Below are 13,102 nucleotides of genomic sequence, written 5' to 3'. Positions count from 1 at the left end.
GAGCAAGCGGCGGCGAGGCAGGGCTGGAAGGTGGAGGCGGGCCGAGGGGCGCGCCGGGGGGAATCCCTCCCGACCTCTGACGTCACCAAAGCGCTGGCCAATGAGAAGCGGGAGAGGGGGATTCCCGCTCCGGCTGCCGCCCCGCCAGCTTTTTAAACAGTACCCTGGGGAATACTCTCTGCGAGCCGTGGGAGGAATGGGGGAAATGGAGGTTAAGAGCGAAAAATGATGGTCCTGGGGGATGAGAGTAGAGGTTTGACGATTAGGCGTCAAGGCTGGCTTAGACCGGGGGGAAAACCAGAGCCGATCGAGGTGAGGCCGAACACCCGGCAGGGGAAAATCCTCCTGAGATGGAGTGGAAACTGGAGCGCACCGCCCCGCGGAGGGTCCGGACGGAAGAAGAGATGCTGTGGGTGAGTAACGTCCTTTTGTTTCCCAGCCCCGACTCCCTGAAGGGGACTCTGCCCGCTGAGGACCTACAGGTAGGACAAACTCTAAACCCGGATCCTTCCTTCATTTTGCGATGTGTAATTTAGTTGTGTTCTAGAGGTGCCTGGCTGGAAGAGAAAATGAGTAAATGGGGTTGGACAAGCTGAGGATCTAGAAACATCCCGCGCCTAACATTATGATTTTTCTCTTCATATGTTATATATATTTTCCAAGGAGAACGTCATGCGGGTGCTCGCCAAAGACATGAAGCAAAAGAGAAGTCAAGGTTCTCCCAAGGTAAGTGTCTAGTGCTTACTGTGGTTCTCTTAATTCTGAATTTGAACAAACTAATTCTTCCTAAAGAAGGTACTTGTTGGAAGTACGGCCTGGTCTAAGAATATGAAAATTTAAAAAATCAGTCTCCTAAAATATCACTAACTGCAGAGTCTAATTATACACCCTCCCCCCACATTTCTATAAGAAACTGAAGATCCCTGACAAGAGGAATTGTTTGTATATCCATGGGGCTTTCTAGTTTTTGGCTCAACAGAAAAGGATGAAGCTTGGATGTAGGCAGCGCATTGCTAGCTGGCTGTTACTGTTTCATTTTAACAGTTGCGAATTGTACTTTCCTCTGTTGCGTTTAAAAGCTTGCCCCCCAAAGAAATGGAAATGGTGCCATCTTGTGGATAATCGGGAGAAGTGGCCTAATCCAAGGTCGATCTTCACGTTAAAATCGATCCGATGTATTACCTTTTCTCCTTCAAAGTCTGAAGCCAAGGCCTGTAGCTTCTCTCTTAATCAGTGTAAGAATAAAACAAATATAAATGAGTTTTTCTTATTTTTACTACATAAACATCCCTCATATGCTTTAAATCTCTCATAATCACCATTCACCTTGCTTCTCTCTACACAAAATCGTTCTTATTCCTTTAAACTTTACTCATAGATTCTAGTTTCAAACCCATTAACATTTTTACAGATTTTTCTTAATCTTTTAAAAATCTTGCAATATTTAAGTGGTGACACAGTAAATCAAACACATAACAGCCCTTTCAGAATGCAATGGCTAATGTTATTTATAATGGGGGACAAAATAATGACAACTTAAGTCCCTAAATACTTTAATAGTGATTTTTTTCCTTCCAAAATAGCTACAGTTTTCTTTTACACCAAAATTATGCACTTCCATGACTCCTAAATATTTTCCTGCCTAATACAGACAATTGGTCTTTTGCTCAGTAAAGAGAAAATATTTCTCAGTAAAGAGAAATAATTGGAAAAGCTACAGTTAAGTATAACTTTGTTAATTCACTTGTACTGCAAAACCGTATTTTGATATCCAAGCATTTACTGTGGAACAGCTAAGTGCAAGTATTCTGAAAGTTTGTCTTTTTAAATTTTTGCTGAGATTGGGGCGCCTGGGTGGCTCAGTCGGTTGAGCGACCGACTTCGGCTCAGGTCATGATCTCACGGTCCGTGAGTTTGAGTCCTGCGTCGGGCTCTGTGCTGACAAGCTCAGAGCCTGGAGCCTGCTTCGGATTCTGTGTCTCCCTCTCTCTCTGCCCCTCCCCTGCTCATGTTCTGTCTCTGTCTCAGAAATAAACATACATTTAAAAAATATATATATATTTAAATTTTTGCTGAGATTTAAAAATAGTATTTTTCTTTTTTTATAATAATTTTGGAGTAACAAGTTTTATTTATGAGTTTTCTTTTCTGTGACTATTAAGATTACAGTTCGGCTACTGTGTTTCATATTGCATACAGTAGCTTCGGTGACTTCATGGGCCATGAAAAGCAGCAGTAACCTGAGTCAGGTAGGCAGTGTATTGTTAGCTGGCTGCTTTGGGTCAATGTGGCAGCCACAACTACCCTGCCACTTGCTTCTGGATAAATTCTTCTTGCTAACAAGCTGCACTGGTTTCCTGTGTGTGATGGGTTGGCAGTGTATTGTTAGCTGGTTGAAGATGTGAATGGCATCAGCTAACATGCAACTGCTATCTTATTGCATATACAATGAACATCAGAGTATAATTGATTCTGTAATTAGTGTGTGTGTTTGGTGCATATGTATACTTTTTGCTATGAACCAGGGCACTGGTAACCATAATACTTGTAATTGCTCTTCAGTCACTCAATTATAACACCATAGACAGTGTTACAAATGGTGAAGAAATCAATACAATTAATTTTTTTTTAATTTTTAAATATCTATTTATTTTTGAGAGAGAGACAGAATGCGAGTGTGGGAGGGACAGAGACGGAGGGAGACACAGAATCCGAAGCAGTCTCTAGGCTCTGAGCCGTCAGTACGGAGCTTGACATGGGGCTCAAACCCACGAACTGTGAGATTATGACCTGAGCTGAAGTCGGATGCTCAACTGACTGAGCCACCCAGGCGCCCCCAATATAATTAATTCTTAAAATTTTTTTCCAGGTAATATTTTTGGAGTCCTGGGTACACAGTATGAAAGTATTTGTGAAATTATGTTTTTTAATATTTATTTTTAATATAAAATTTAGAATACAATGACAATTTGAAATGGAAAGCCTAAACTCTTTCCCCCAGTTTTCAACTAAGTCTATAGTATTCTTTCTAGATAATCAGCTTCTTAATATGCCATTAGAGCAGGTCTCTGTAACCATGTGTATGTACCAGCTGAAGAGAGAATTGAGAGGTAACTTTGAAGATGAATCAATCAACTTAAACATTTTCACTTGAAATATCAAGAAAAGTGGAAATTTTGGGGTGTGGTTGGGGGATGTGGTTGAATTGTTTGCAGGATTTGCCTGAATTTTTCACTTCATTTTCTCTCAAGTCACAGACTCATAAAATACTTGAGCATGATATTTAGCTTGTGAAGTGGGAAGAACTAACTGTACCATATGCTTTTAAATATTTTCTGATTCCTGTGGAGGCCATTTTGACCCATGCAACAGTGTTCAGGAACTTGCTGGGTCCCAGATAAACAGTGACATCAGTGTCCTCATGTGGGCATTTGCAGCAAGTTCGTGAAGCTGACTTTAGGTGGTCTGGTCAATTAGTTATATTCTAAGTGAGATGTGAGAAATATATTACAGTCCACTGTAGTGAATTACAAATTACTGATTTAACAATTTTTATTCTTATTTAAGTTTAAACATTTCAACCATGGGAGATTTATACCTATAATTTGATTCTTTATGCATTTTGCTACTTTCATATCCTCTTTTCATTGTTGCCCATTTCATTTTCAGCATTTTTCTGTGTGTGTTTAAGGATCCCTCCTGTGTAAATACTGTTTTCATCATTTTTTTACAAGGCTAAATTTCAACATGTTATTTTTTATGGAAAGCCACTGACTTGTTGATAAAAATAAAACCTACTTAATTTAGAAGGCTTGGCCTTTGTGTTTTAATTTTTTTACACTAAAGAATGAGACATAAAATGCAAACATTTATACTCAATAAACAATACATATTTAAAGCTGTTCTTCACTTCCATATTCAGGAGATGATGAGAAAGAGAGAGAGAATGGAATGCATGAAAGATGAATTAAGGAGATCAGTGGGTAAGGAGGAGAATGAATACATATATTCAAATGAAGAATGTCTCCATAGGAGTCAGAGGGAAAGACAGGGACCCACAACTGGGACATCAAAGCCACTCTATTCCTTTCCTCCAAAAAGAGAATGCTTCAGTCTGCAAGGTATGGCCTTACCAGTTCAGCGAGAGGAAGGAAGAGTGGGGAGGAGTGTGGTATGTTAGTTTCTAGGCGGGACAGTTATTAGAATTTTATTATTCCGTGGGAAAGATGAAATCAAGGTGAGGAATACACATGGATAAAGTGTTCACGTTATAGCCACGCCCAAACATCCTTTTTTTTTTCAAAGAAACACTATGAATGAATGTAATGTTTTGTACAGGGACCAACCAAGACTTCTTAGCTTCTGCAAGGTAGTCTTGAAAGAGAGTTAATATGTTGAAAATATAGAGAAATACAGGTTTTGTTTTTCTTCTTAGGCTTTGTCTACAATTTTTTTTTACAGTAGTATTTTCCTACCTGAGACTACCTGCAGACAGTCCAGTGAAATCATTAGATTTTACTGTGATTGTATAGCATATTGTTAGCAGCTTTTCATATTTCAGGGACTGTAGTTCCACATTTTCACATAAGCCACCAAAACAGTATATTTATAAAAATAAATAATATATACTATGTTTTTGCTCTAGATTGAGCTCTTTGGAGATCCTTATGATAACCTAATCAAGTCTGATTTTTACAAGTTTTTGTGTTCTGGATCCAACATAAAGTGGTTTGTGCGAACCGAGTGTTAAATTTTCAGAAATCTGGCATCCAGTTATTAAAGCATTGATAGATGGAAGTTGGCCATGTGGGAACATTTATACCATGGAAATTGGCAAATGCTGCAAACTGGAACCCCTCCTCCAGAGAGGTGGTTGTTACTTCCCAGCCACCACTGTGTGCAGGCTATATATACTGCAATCATTAGGAATTATATATAGGCATATATATACATTATTAAGATTATACTAATTATTAAGCATTTTTGAAAATGAAGTATGAGTTTCATGGTATATTTCAGGCAAATTCCTATTTATTCCAATCTCCCAGCACCACGGCTATGTCTGCTATGAGATGAAGATCAGGAGTTAGAAGGAAGTACTCCTTTCCACCTTCTAAATACACCAAAACAAACTTCAAACCAACGAACTACTGACCACAATGAAATGAATTTGATTTTGTCCCTTTGTCCACGAGTACCTTTTTACATGATGCCAGCTATTTTTCTGTTATACTGTTCAATTTAGACAGTAGCAGTCTATGTCCAAGGCTCTTTGATGCCGAGACAGGGAAGAGAGGCTCAATTCAAGAAAGATGCAATTTTTTCTCTTTACGTATATGTACCTGGCGGAATTCATATAAGACACTGGAGTTATGGGTTGAGCAGTACATCAGCAAATGGCTTCACACCCTCTTTAGTACACAGAGGCTAATTGTTACAGAACCCTGAATGGACACCTACTTGCCACACTTTCAAATCCCCACCTGCCTTCCCTGCATACCCAAAGGGGAAGGGGAGAGAACGAAGCACTGACTATAGTAGAGACTGTAGGTTGAATAAACACACAGGATTGGAGATATTTAAGTGAAAACCCCCTTTATATGGCTTTGGAGAGAATTAGTGACTTTCGGCAGGATGGACACCTGAACTGCATTCACTGGGACAGTCCTGGTCATTCCCCACCACAGCAGCAGTCTTGTGGCACTTGTAAATGGGGTGTATGGCAAGAATGCTCTGAGAACAATACTTGGAAAGTTTGCCCTTAACAAAATTTTGCTTAGAGGCTCAGAATTCAAACTGCTTAGGCTCAGAATTCAAATTGCTTCTATGTTCTTGGGACAAAATTGCAAAGGACATATAGGCTTGTTAGGTGGCTTTTATTTCTTCAAAAATAATTTAGATTACTGATTCCAGTCCTGATCATGTAAGACACCTTGTCAAGCACAATCATTGACTTGGAAGGTTGGAAGGGGCTCTTTGTTCAGTCTGACCTCCCTAAGTTTATGGGTGAGGAAATCTGAAAGTAGTCCTGTGATTTGCCCAACATCATACAGCTGGTGAGGGGTACAAGCAGGTTTGCTGACACACTAACCTGGCATTCTTGAGGCTATCCTTGTGAATCTTCTGGACCTCTAAGAGAAACTGTGCCTCCCCCCAGCCCCCAAATATCTTACTAAATACAATCAGAGCTGTGTGGCTGGATATATGCTTTAAAGCAGGAGGTGTTCCAGGAAATATTTTTGGTTTCTCCAAGGACTTTAAACACTTGCAAAGAACTATATGCTGAGGTGGCATTACTGACTTCACCATAAAAAAATCTTTACTTTCATTAATCAGGACAGTATATGGGGGCCAGCTCACAGCTATTTAGATTGGGTCTTCCTTCTTGGCCAAATTTTACATAACTGCCTTTTTACTTTTTTTTTTTTTCTTTAGCCCTAGTCTTCCTATTCATTTCATGAAATGAATATATATTTAGTGGGGCAATAATTAGCCTTCATCAACTTGGCAAGTTGCTTTATCAGCCAATAATGAGAAGATGGACAGAATATAAAGGTTATGAGAGAGGAGAAAAAGCATGTTGTGACTCTGTCAAAAGGTTTAGTGATTGCTGATGCTTAAGACTGGTGTAATTAGTCCCTCCCTTTTTTACCTTCAGACCTTTGACTATTTAGAGTTGATTCTTACTATTTTAGCCATCAGAACGATGCAGCACTGAATTCTTTCCAAAAGGTTAATCTAATCTGAATAAATTAGCAACCAGTATTAATATATAAAGAATTGAGCTAAATAATCATATACTCATAGCCTTTTTCTTACTCCTTGGATTTTTACTCACCAATTAATATTCTATTTATAAAATTTGAGTTTCTTCTGGAAAATAATAGAGAAATATTGACAATGATGAAGGTTTTTCAAATGTTAGGATAGTGTCATTTATAAATGACTATTTGGGCAGATACAGTAAAACATACTACGAACCTGTACTTAAAAAAAAAAAAAACAACTAAAGAAACAAAATTCCTGTGCCTGAAACAAAAGTACATAATGATTTGAATCTCTCTATATATTTAACATTTTTTCAGTGTTTATTTTTTATTTTATTACATAAAAATAGCCATTTACAGTTAGTTAATCCAGAAAATTCAGTCACACACAGTGTCTTGAATTCAAACAGAGGTCTAGTGGATTGGCATTTCCATTAAGTACAATCCTGAAAAATGTCAAGTCGAACAACAGGATATTGAAGCACAGTGATGACTGTATTTTGAATTATTTAGTGTGATCTGATGAAATACTTAGTATATTTCATTTTGATTCTTTAGATACTCTTTATTTTTGTTTTGGGTAACATCTCTGTCCTGGGGCATTATTCATTACCACTCACTGGCAAGGTATCATAAAACAAACAAACAAAAAATCCGTCAGTGCCGTATTTAATTGTCAGAGTATTTAAAATGAGACCAAACCCCCCTTCCCCTTGACATTTCTCTATTCCGACTACTGCATTTGAATGACTCACTGGCATTTTCATAGGTCCTCTTTCTTTTTTATGATCATTTGTCTAATCAGAGCTGCTATCTCAGGCCTGATGACTTCAATGGGTTCCTCTGGCCTCCAGGTTTTCACAACTTGACCCTCAGGGTTGACCAGATACTTCCAAAAATTCCACCTTGGTTCTTTCTTTGAAGAATCTAAAGTACCAGAATATATTTTCATAAGCATAATTTTATTTTTTGTCAAGATTTTCATTTCTATTAGTATCTATGTAAGTGATAACTTAAGAATCAAGTTCTAAGATTGTCATAATGTCAAAAGCAAAACAAAACAAAAAATAAAACACCCAAACAAGGCAAAACTCAAGCTCCAAGTAACCATATTTCTGTACATTTGGTGACTTCACTGATGATTCTACTGGTCCGGAATCATGAAACAAAGTGGTTTATTCTGGATTTATTGATCTAAATAACAAAAAAGTTGGGGCGTCTGGGTGGCTCAGTCAGCTAAGTGTCTGACTTCAGCTCAGGTCATGAGCTCACAGTTCATGAGTTTGAACCACACGTCAGGCTTTGTGTTGAGAGCTCAGAGCCTGGAGCCTGCTTCAAACTCTGTGTCTCCCTCTCTCTGCCCCTCCCCTGCTCATGTTCTGTGTTTCTCTCTCTCTCTCTCTCTCTCTGTCTCAAAAATAATACACATTAAGAAAACTAAAAAAAACAGCAACAAAAAATTTACCTTGGCACTAGCTCAAAACTTTCAGTTTCTTAACATTTTTAAAGATAAAATGATACTCTATGGTCCTTGGTAATGGCCTGTACGGAATTCTTTACATATTAAATATACCTATGTTTTTAGTATTGTTACATATTATGTAGAGGAAAACAGAAAGGAATTCTAAATCACATTATTTTTGTTTCTAAGTTTTTATTTTAATTCTAGTTAGTTAACATACAGTATTAAATCATATTGAGAAATTATGTGGTCCTTTTGAACCATCTTAATGTATGTAAGAAATGTAATGTTTTTTCCATTTACATTATCCAGAATTGATGTTCATTATTGACTAACATGTGAAAAAAATATAAACAACTACTTAAAATGTATCTAGTGTCTACTATGTGCCAAGGAATGTATGCTCATTGCTTTAAATGGATCCTTTTGTTGAATCTTTACAGCAACCCTGTGAAATGGGTATTATCATTAACCCCATTTTGCAGATGAGAAAAATGGAGTCTTAGACTCGAGGTCTTGTGGCTAATGAGCGGTAGAGCCAGCCCTGATATCTAGACCTTCTACTCTATACTTCCCACTCCTACTTCCTACTCCAAGCAGATTTTAGGAGGAAGATGACAAATTCATTTTTTTTTTTTAATTTTTTTTTTCAACGTTTATTTATTTTGGGGACAGAGAGAGACAGAGCATGAATGGGGGAGGGGCAGAGAGAGAGGGAGACACAGAATCGGAAACAGGCTCCAGGCTCTGAGCCATCAGCCCAGAGCCCGACGTGGGGCTCGAACTCCCGGACCGCGAGATCGTGACCTGGCTGAAGTCGGACGCTTAACCGACTGCGCCACCCAGGCGCCCCACAAATTCATTTTTTTACAGGAGGGGATTCAGGTGTATGTGGGATATTCTGTCAGAGGAGGCAGGTGAATATAAGGCTTTGGGGCTTAGGAGAGAGAGCTCAGTCAGGGAAAGGGGATAGAATAAGAAGAGCTCCAGTGGGCCGTGGCACAATCCTGAGAATCAGCACAGTTAAGGGTGGATGGAAAAGAGGAACCTGAAAAGAAGAAAGAGAAGGGCCCAGAGTGGCAGTCACTGGTACCTGCTAGGTTCAAGAGATTCATGGAGCAAGAAGCCAGACACAGTCATTTAAGAAGGTAATTGAGACGGGGAGGCAGAAATTGTAAGTATTAACTATTCTTTCAGAAATAGCGATGAAATTGGTAGAAGGAACACACTGTCTAGAGTTTTGAAGGTGTGGAATGCTTTGCTTTGGGCTGGGAGAAAGAAGCAGTGAGGGAGCATAGGTTAAAATTAAGAAATAAAAATAAAAAGTAGCCTGATTACTTATGTGTTTTACTTGGAATACTGTGCCAAGCATTTCAATTTATTTCATTTTTAGAGAAAAATATTTTTGACTAGAGCAAACATCAAGGACTCCGTGTGAGCATCCTATTATTACATGAAAGCCATCTTAACATCATTTTGCAAAATTGCTCTTTTCTATAATGGAAAATGTGTCTCTAAAGATAATGCCCTCCAGGGCAGAGCTCTGTCTACCTGACGTAAACATCTTTGCGAGTTAGGAAAAGGCACTCTTCCAGGCCGGTAGAGTCCCCCAGCACATGCCTTGCTATGGCTGAGCTTCAGCCCGCATTTGCCTCCCCACCCAGATGCCCTGTTTAGTGACACCTGCACACATGTGCACTGTGATCACATGATCAGTTACTGTCAATTTTGGCTAGTTTTAAAAAACTCATTTCCATTTGGCTGTGATCTCATAGTCTTCATCTCTGGAGCTTCATCTAACTTCATTGAAACCTTAAATCACTTACTTTTTTGATTACACAAGGGTAGGTGGAACATTATGTTGATTTTCCCCAGAAATTTAATGTTTTAAAAAGATTCTGATTTCACACTTAAATTTTGTAGAACATCATTAAGTGGCTTACTAGACTGGAAGCTTGATTGCCTGACTGAGGTCACTGTTTTATCAAAACTCAAATTATCTGCAGTGAGAATAGGGACTGAGGGTATCATCTGTCTGATGAGTCAGATGAGAGGACATAAGTCAGGTGAGAGGACATTAACTGAATGTCCTTTGTTTTTTATCTATTATGATTTAAAAAAATTTTTTAAATCTTTATTCATTTTTGAGAGAGAGAGACAGAGCATGAAGGGGACAGGGGGAGAGAGAGAGGGAGACACAGAATCCAAAGTAGGCTCCAGGCTCTCAGCTGTCAGCACAGAGCCTGAGCTGAAGTTGGATGCTTAGCCTACTGAGCCACCCAGGCGTCCCTGAATGCTCTTTAGAATAGTGTTAGGCACAGTGTAAGAAACTTATAAATACTTTACGTCTATTAACACACTTAATCCTCCAAATTATTTTATATTGATGATCTTATTTTACAAGTGAGGAAGAAGGCACAGAGAAGTTAAGTCATGTACCTGAAGCCACACAGTGAAACTAACAGAGCAGGGACTTGAATCCAGGTAGGTTGCGGCTAAAACCTACTTCCCTAGTCACTATACTTTACTACTGTTATGCTAACTGACCCAGGAAAATCTTTAAACAGATTTCTGTAGCTAGCCTAATTTTAGAGACAACGTAACACTATCGTCCTCAAAAAAAAAAAAAAAATTCTTATATTCTGTTTTGAATTATAGCAAAAACAGAGATATTATTCATCCATGAAGACAGTATCTCAGACAAGGGAACTTAAAATTAATCACAAAGATATGTCTAATAATGCCCAGCAATATTCATGAGACATGGATAGCGATGGTAATGGGGAGGGACATTTCCCCAAGTGCCAGTTAAATAAGAGAGGAATTAAGGTATTTTGTGAAGATAGCCATGACCACATTTCAGGTAAATTCTTCAGGAAAGTGATCATAAGGAAAAGAATACACCGGAGTCGACTTATTTTGCCTTTCAAGAAGTTAAAACATTGATTTCAGAGAAGCATAACTTCTAGAAAGTCACCAGGGATGAGATTCTGGCTTTCTGATGGTTTTACCAAACTTTCCCACTTAAAGCATGTCACATGAAATAGAAAAAGTACGGTCCTGTTACATTTGTTTTAAAAATGAAAAGCAATTGAAAACATTAACTTGATAAGGCAAAGTAGATATTTACCAACAAGAAATCTGAATGCAGGTTCTGCTTCAGATCCTAGAATCTTAATCTTGTGGAAGATGGGGAATGTCACGCCGTAGTTATTTCTTGCAAAAGATACAACTTCCTTGCTGGGGCGGGGCTCCGATTCTCCAAACTGATTGCACGGAAAAGCCAAGACGCTGAAGTGGAATGGTCCAAACTCTTTGTGCAGTTCCTGCAGTGCTAAGTAATTTCTGTCTGTGAGTTGGCAGTCACTAGCCACGTTTACAACTAGTGAAACCTCCCGGAAAAAGAAAAAAATCCAACCGGAAAGTGAAGCAAATAAAAAGATTTAAAAAAAATATTCTGCAAGTAGTTAAAATCCTAAACCATTTTGAAGCTGATGGTTATTTTATATTTTTAGACATACCCAATTTTGTTGAAAATCATAACCTGGATGCATGAGTTAAGACTCTGAAAAATCACTACCATTAAAAAAGCATCAGGTACAACAGTTTAAGATAAAAGAAAATATGATCATTCATAAGAGTGCTTTTTAATGTTGCTAGTTTATGGAGGTAGTATTTTTTAATGTCTCCATATTCACATTACTAATTATAAAAATTTCCTAAACAACTTACAGTGTTAATTTAGCATGCCTCTGAAAACAGGATAATCAGCTTTTCAATTAGAAGTGCTGTATATATACACGATGAGAACTCTGATGGTCAGAGTGATATACTAATTACATTACTTTGAAAACTAAATTATAACTTATGACCCTTTATCAATGAAAAATTGATTCCATTAAAGTAAACAGAGAAATCAACAAGCAGTAAGAAAAAAAACAACAAAAAACAGAAGATACAACTTACTTTGCCTTTAAACTTTTCCAGAGAAACCGTTCTTCCTTTTGCATCTTTCACTTCAAAGGCATAAAAGCTGTTGATTTTAGGTTTTAGGAATTTTAGTTGTAGAAGAAATAACATTACTGTGCATAGAACCATAGACAGTAAAACTGCAAATACCTTTGCTTTTGGCCCCGAACATCTTAAAGGGTAAGCTGTAAGAGGCTCCATTTTGGATGATTCTAGAGGGAAGTCTCAGCAGGCTGGAATTCAAGGAGGAGCTGAAACTTGAAACCAGCTCAGTTTAACGGAAAACCAGGAAGGACAGATGGGATCCTTTCACTGCTAAGGAATAGAAAGACCCTTCTCAGATGGGGAACGGAACGAGACTCCTGGATAAAACAGAGTGCTAAAGAATTTCGATGTATTTATGATGCCTATTGCAATCTTCGCTAGGAAGATCAGGACTGTTTCGAGAGCTCTTTAACATTCTCCTGACAAAATTTTTCACCAGAAGATGGTGCCCTTGTAGGGTGAAAGCTGGGGAGTGAGTGCTCCCAGTAACTGGGTGAATGTAGAGGAGTGGGTTAAATACCATCCAGGAATAGTTCAGAGTGTAGATTAAACGTGCTCTATTAACATGATGTATAACCTGAAGGGGTTTAATATTATGTGTATGGATTAAATTTGCTACACGAGTTCAAGATATTTACAGTGGAAAGGGCAGAAAAATAACTGAAGTGGCTACTTACTTTGACATCTCATTAAGGCAATGCCAGGTGAATATAATAAAAATAAATAGATTAGATACAATGTGAAGGCTTTAAAAAACCCTCCTCTATCATAAAGCCAACTATAGTCCAGTGTTTTTCAAATTTTTGATCCTGACTCCCAGTAAGAAATGCACTTTATAATTTAACTCAGAAGCATGTAA

At 38.2% G+C, this 13,102-nt stretch overlaps 2 protein-coding genes across 3 annotated transcripts in view; one reads left to right on the top strand and one right to left on the bottom strand.

The window, feature by feature from the left end:
• Positions 1-350: 350 nt before the first annotated feature.
• The window catches only part of CDC20B (cell division cycle 20B), a 48,545-nt gene continuing 35,793 nt past the window's right edge, over positions 351-13,102 (top strand). Inside the window, exons 1-2 of the mRNA XM_030320963.1 lie at positions 351-482; positions 664-726. Of these exons, the coding sequence (XP_030176823.1) occupies positions 351-482; positions 664-726 (195 nt within the window). The remainder of the gene's footprint in view (positions 483-663; positions 727-13,102) is intronic.
• On the bottom strand, positions 7,066-12,580 carry GPX8 (glutathione peroxidase 8 (putative)). 2 transcript variants are annotated; one of them, XM_030320977.1, is made up of 3 exons: positions 12,196-12,577; positions 11,360-11,621; positions 7,066-7,694 (listed from the first exon to the last, which is right to left on the bottom strand). In XM_030320977.1, the coding sequence occupies exons 1-3, from the start codon at positions 12,397-12,399 to the stop codon at positions 7,531-7,533; spliced, it is 630 nt and encodes a 209-aa protein (XP_030176837.1). In that variant the 5' UTR covers positions 12,400-12,577; the 3' UTR covers positions 7,066-7,530. The 2 variants fall into 2 exon arrangements, with proteins under 2 accessions (XP_030176837.1, XP_030176847.1); XM_030320987.1 differs by lacking the exon at positions 11,360-11,621 and having other exon boundaries at positions 7,626-7,694; positions 12,196-12,580.

Source organism: Lynx canadensis, chromosome A1 (assembly GCF_007474595.2).
Source record: "Lynx canadensis isolate LIC74 chromosome A1, mLynCan4.pri.v2, whole genome shotgun sequence".
NCBI lineage: Eukaryota > Metazoa > Chordata > Mammalia > Carnivora > Felidae > Lynx > Lynx canadensis.
The sequence above is the reverse complement of the archived record's forward strand: the minus strand, read 5'-3'. Positions and strand labels throughout refer to the sequence as shown.

What these genes read in the sequence shown, in the direction of transcription:
- GPX8 (XM_030320977.1), bottom strand. Translation starts at nt 12,399, where the DNA reads ATGGAGCCTCTTACAGCTTACCCTTTAAGATGTTCGGGGCCAAAAGCA. An exon ending in TGGAAAAGTTTAAAGGCAAA is followed by an intron (nt 11,622 to 12,195) that starts GTAAGTTGTATC and finishes TTTTTCCGGGAG; the next exon opens with GTTTCACTAGTTGTAAACGT. An exon ending in TGCATTCAGATTTCTTGTTG is followed by an intron (nt 7,695 to 11,359) that starts GTAAATATCTAC and finishes CTGGTACTTTAG; the next exon opens with ATTCTTCAAAGAAAGAACCA.